Raw genomic sequence first — 6,000 nt, 5'->3', positions numbered from 1 at the left:
AAAATGTTCTCCCAAAACTGTTCTACACTCTGGGTTTGTTTTCAATGGACTCCTGCTGACCCCAGTGTTAAAACAAACAACAGGTTCAGATACCAGTATGTTTAGTAATTGAGCACAATAACCTGCCATGTTGTATCTTCTAGAAATGCAGAGCTCAGACTTCACATTTGGGATTTACTCAGAAAGGGTGGTGTTTTATTGGGTAGCTTGACAAGATTCCTCCCCCCCAATAACCACAGAAGAGATTTAATACAGTCCAGTATTGCACGTTATTATTGCATTCTTTCTTCAGAACATAAGCTCACGTTAGTCATCTCAGAGAAAACAAGTTAAGGCAGTCTCTAACTGCTCTTCTCATGCCTTTAAGCCAGCCAATCTTGGCCACAACATTTGGCCTATTTGTGAACCATGCTTAAAACAAATAAAATAAAGATTCCCTCTAACACTGTACTCAACTGCTTGAGTGCTGACTGGAACAAAGCCACAAATGTGACTTCTGAGAAGCAACACGGGAGTGTAAGTCTGCTCAGGTGAACACTGGAGATATGCCAATGGTCAGGACATTTTTTTCTTAAAATCACCTCCCCTGGCCCCAGTAGGCATCATCTTCATCCCCAAAACCTACTCAATGAGGAGTAAGCATAGCAGGCTCAAGGAGTTACAGAATATGTCCAGTATCAGTTTAAAAACAAATGTGTAGCTGTGGGGTGAGAGGAAAGCAAAAGAATGAATTGACTACCTTCAGATACTGATAGTTTGTAGTATATTGCAGGATGGTAAGTCAGGCAATTATCTTAAACCAAGGGTTGGAATCTTCCAGAATTCTTAACCACTGGATATGGTCGCTAGGGCTCATGAGGGTTGCAATTCAGCAACATCTGGTGGATCAGAGATACCCAAACCTTCCCTAAACAACCCTGCTGTTATGGGGTAAGATTTTGTTGCCGATCCAACTCCTAGAATCATTACCAAAGACTTGGATGACTTTTTAAAAACACAAAATGAAGCTGTACAATTATTTTCAAACGATAATTACTTTCATTGGAGGATATTTGTGGTAAGGTGCAGATCCCGTGGCTAATTCAATGGCTGTTATTCCAAAGCTCCAAATATCAGCCTTGAAATCATACCCTCTCACCTGTTATAGGAAAACACAGAATAGAGAAGTTACTTTAGTATTTACATGCTTAAATTCAGGTATCACAGAAGAAATGTTAAATGGCACATATACCTGTTCCATGACTTCAGGCGCCATCCAACATGGAGTACCAACAAAGGTCTTTCTCACTTTGTTACGAGTAACATCCCCTCCTGTGGCTAAAAATGCACTAACACCAAAGTCTAGGAATAGAAAAGAGAGAAATCTTTTTAATATCAGGTTCACATATTGAAGTAAGCATGCTGTTTTAAATTCTGATTCTACAGTTTTAAAAAATGAAGCTTCTATTTAAATGTATCTGTGAAACTAATGTTTTCTCACTAGGTGTGACACTGAGCAGTTTATAGAGGTGTTACATAAGACACCTCTCATGCTTCTGAATCATACTTTGAAGCAATATTTGCCCTTATGTATTAAAACACAAAATACCTGTAGACACCAACAAAAAGGCTATTGCTTTCAAGGTAGCATTTCAGGTCAGTATTTCCACATGCTCTGCTAAAAATTTCAAGAGTGTTATTTATAGCCAAGCATGCAGCAAATTTTCAACAGAGCTGGATCAAAAAAGAGCAGCTTGCATAGCTTTATATTCTGCTCTACTTGACTTATGAACTTCTAAGATCAGAGATAGAATGTTAACTGCCATGTGAGGGTAGAGGGAGAAATAGATTAAGAAGACAAGGGTGGCAAGTAAAGTGGAACATTGACACTGCAAATCAAGAGGAAATTAAGAAGACTCCAGCCCTGCTGGATCCTGGACTGCACAGACCATTTCTAGAGTAGCTAGTCAGGTGCTTATACAAAGCCAACAGGCAGTAAAATGGAAGGGCAAACAATGTGCCACAGGTTAGTTCACATTCTCCCTGTGAACTAGACAAAATGCAACCAGATATTCTAGCAGCTTATTTTGGATCATTACTATGTCAAAAGAATTTAGATAAAACCAAGCAGAGACCACACATCCACGTTCATCTTTGATAACTGTAATACCAAGTAATGATTTGCATACACATTCAGATAAAATTCATCTAGTAGGGAACATGAAAAAAAGAATTTGGGGATTACAGCTCCCAGGCAACAAACACACATACTGGATACACTCATATGTAAGTCTAGAAATTTTAGTTAAAAAAAAATTGACCCAAGAAATCTGAGTTGACATATTCACAGGTCAATGTAAGCACTATACTTTAATTCCTATTTAAAAAGGGGACCATCCCCTGGTGAAAGGTAAGAGTGTAATCTGTCCTGGAAGCACTGACCCCTTTCTCATCCATGCAGCTTTTAGGGTGAACACAGTTATGCCTGCTGAAATTTTGTGAGTTCTTTGGCATTGTTTTTCTTTGCTTAGTTTAGATACTTTGCTCCATGTCCCTAAGTTTTACCCTCAACTTATCTAGGGGTCATATCAAAATCCATAATTATGGCCTTCAACTTATACATGATGTTGATATACATAGTCAAGTATATAAAGTCGATTTAAAGGCATTTATGGATCTTCTCTCAGCCCACAAGGGCACTCAAGGCAATACATAATGGATGATGATGATGATGATGATGATGATGATGATAATAATAATAATCCCACTTCTCCAGACAGATCAAAGTGGCTAACAATAACATTTAATGGAATATATACATAAAAATATGTACATAAAAACTTTTTTAAACAAACCAAAAATACTCTGTAAAAATAATTTAAAACCAAACAGTTAAAACAGTCAGATCTGTTCCAAAGACCATGTGGTGGAACAACATCATTTCAGCTGCCCACCAGAAGCCCAGAAGAAATTAAGCCAGCCTCTTAGACTTGCCAGTAGTCAGGACACTACAACATAGAAAGCTGTGTCCTGTGTTTGCACCAGGGCCTCTGCTGAGGATCCCAAGGTTTGGGCAGGATCATATGGGAAAGCAGACTTTCAGATACTCCAGCCCCAAGCAATTTAGGATTTTGTAGATCAAAACCTTGAGTAACTTAAGCACCTTGAAAACCAGGGTGACTACGGTGGCTGGCTGATTCTGGGAGCTGTAGTCCAAAAAATGTCCAAGTCCTGATCTAGTGACAAGGCTCTGAGACACAAATGCAGACACAGATTCAGCCTCCAGGCTACAGATGTGACCGTTTACAGATTTGCAGCCAATTCAGTTTTAAGGCTTTGTCTCTTTAAAAGAGATATGTTATAGTGACATAAAAACCAAACACAAAGATGCAAATGTACTGAACTACTGTATGTACCAAAAATGGTATGTATATGCCTCAAGAGCCAGGTTCTCTTTTTAAAATCCACAGAAATAGCAAACAATAAGACTAAGCACAGATATTTTTAAAAAGGAAGTATTTGCCCTTCATATTTAATGTACTTATTTTTACACCCTATTAAAACAACCCCTCATGATTATTTTGACCTTCCTTACTAAGTGTATGTGTTACTTCATCAACATTATATCTGCCTACACCGAAGGCAGATATAATGATTAAGACTTGGAAGAGAATAGCCACATTTTAAAACTACAGTCTAGTTAGGCAAACTAGTATTTAAAATGCACTTTGTTTTATAAGGCCTGAAGTTTCTCAGCTCTTGATTAAGGCCCATTAAATATGAGCTGTGTATCTCAAATGCAACCTGCTGTTAAATTTGCAGCAGGGAAATAATAAAGACATCCTTCACAGCAAGCTTTCCATCCTGACAGAAACACTGCTTCAAGTCAGCAATTGTTAAATACTTTACAGAGGCAATTATCTTTTAAATTAATTGACGGTATTACCTATATCCAGAGAGGGTTTGTGATACAAAGCTCCTTCTTGTTTCTTCTTTTCATCTTTATTTCCTGTTAAGCTACAGACGTCTTTGCAAAGTGGCTGGGATTCACAAAACACAATTTTCCTAAGGGTCCCCAGTTCAACCAAGAGGAAAAAGACTTTTGATACAGCAAACCTGTCAGAAATAACTGAACTCATCTCCTTTTACATTCACTTTTCTAGCCTCATCTCCCAGTCCCAAAACTGATGAGGATCTTAGAACTGTACAATCCTTGAATCTTAGAGTTGGCTAGGAGAACAAGGACCATAGAGGAATACCTACCTAATGCACTCCTGAAAGTTGCTCATCCAACCTATTTCAAGACTTCCAAAGATGGAAGAGCCACTAACCCACTGAGGTAAACTATCCCATTGTCAAACAGCTCTTCTTAATCTTTAGGTGGGATCATATATATATATAATTACAATCTACTGGTTCATGTTCTAGTCTTTGGAGCAGTAGAAAACAAGGTGGCCTCATCTTCTACATGATATCTCTTCAGATATTTAAAGATAACTATAATGTCACCTCACTTATCTCCAAGCTAACATACCCAGCTCCCTCAATCACTCCACACAAGGCTTGGTTTCCAGACTTGTGATCATCTTGCTTGCTCTTTTCTATACCCAATCGAGTTCATTGATATCTTTCGTGAAACTGACTACAGGTCTTTTCAGTAGGCAGTACTGGACAGAGATTCTTGGGATTCCCCCCCACCCCCTTTTCTTGTTCCCAAATCAAAGAGAAAACAATCATCCCTCCACTTGCATTTTGCTTCACTAGCATTCCAAATACCTCTGGAACTTAGTGTGACGTAAGTGACATGATCTCCACCCCTGTTGGTAGAGTGACTGTGGCAACCAGGAATTCTGACTGGATATTACTGACATGATACTATCAACTGGCACAATATTTTTTTTAAATAAAGCATATACACAGTGGCAGGGTTGGTATATCAAAATAAACCAGGGTCAGCAATTATTAAAACCAGCTCCAGCTTATCTGAGATGAACAGTGTGCTGATGCCAAGTGCCTGATCACTCCTGTTGCAACCAGTATGCCTTTGGTCTGTGTTAGCTTTCAAAGAAGTAGCCATATGTTAGTTTCTTATAGCACTAAAAGGAGAAAGGAAGGGGGACAGCACTTTTAAGACTAACTGGATTTTATTGTTGCATGAGCTTTCATGGATATAAAACGACTTCTTCAGATGCAGTACTGAGTTACTTTCTTAAGGCCTCAGGCATAAAGCATATTTATACAATTGTGGGAATGTGATTGAATGCAATAGGAACCAGATACAAATCATGTCCCTTGCCCTAAATCTCCAAAGGGCTGCATAAGGTGATACAGGTCTTTCAGATCTTTACAGTAGTCAGTTAGTGATGATTTGTGAAAGCAATAAATCATCTTACCAAAGGTTAGTTTGCCAGAGCTCAAAATTCTCTCTGAGAGGATTCCTTTTGTTACATGTGCGGTAGCAGAGACTCTTGCATTAATATATGCAGTGTGCCCTGAAACCATTGTTCTTATTCATATCTTTGCTAATAGAGAGGATACAATTCAATTTCTCTGTCTAGTCTTCCTTTGTAATTTTCTTGTTCAAGGACCACAACCTGTAAATTCCTTACTGTGTGTCCAGGAAGACTGACATGTTCTTCAACTGGTCTGTGATATACTTAGGTTGGACTCTTACTGGCTACTCACTAGCATTGTGAAATGGTAAGTTAACACTTACATAAATGTCATTCATTGAATAAGCCTATTCTAGTATACCAACAGGTCTCACTGTGATACACATGCTTGGTAGAGCTGATAATCTTCTTTGTAATTTTCCACATTTAACCAGAGAAGAAACCCATGGCAGGAATATTTCTCTACCTTACCACCAAAGAGACAAATCAAAGAGCCAGGTTTGGGTGTTATTATAAACCATGGAGGGAACCATCAAAGTGGGAATGATGATATGCAATACACCAGCACAAAGTATAAAACATGCCACCCAATGGAGGCTGTTTTTAAAAAATTAAAACTTGTGCTACA

General features: G+C 38.5%; 1 protein-coding gene across 1 annotated transcript in view; it reads right to left on the bottom strand.

The window, feature by feature from the left end:
* Positions 1–6,000, bottom strand: part of STK39 (serine/threonine kinase 39) — a 167,603-nt gene that overhangs the window by 85,725 nt on the left and 75,878 nt on the right. The window contains exons 6-7 of the mRNA XM_042458437.1: positions 1,232–1,341; positions 1,037–1,138 (exon numbers count right to left, since the gene is read on the bottom strand). Of these exons, the coding sequence (XP_042314371.1) occupies positions 1,037–1,138; positions 1,232–1,341 (212 nt within the window). The remainder of the gene's footprint in view (positions 1–1,036; positions 1,139–1,231; positions 1,342–6,000) is intronic.

Source organism: Sceloporus undulatus, chromosome 1 (genome assembly GCF_019175285.1).
Source record: "Sceloporus undulatus isolate JIND9_A2432 ecotype Alabama chromosome 1, SceUnd_v1.1, whole genome shotgun sequence".
Lineage (NCBI taxonomy): Eukaryota > Metazoa > Chordata > Lepidosauria > Squamata > Phrynosomatidae > Sceloporus > Sceloporus undulatus.
The sequence above is the reverse complement of the archived record's forward strand: the minus strand, read 5'-3'. Positions and strand labels throughout refer to the sequence as shown.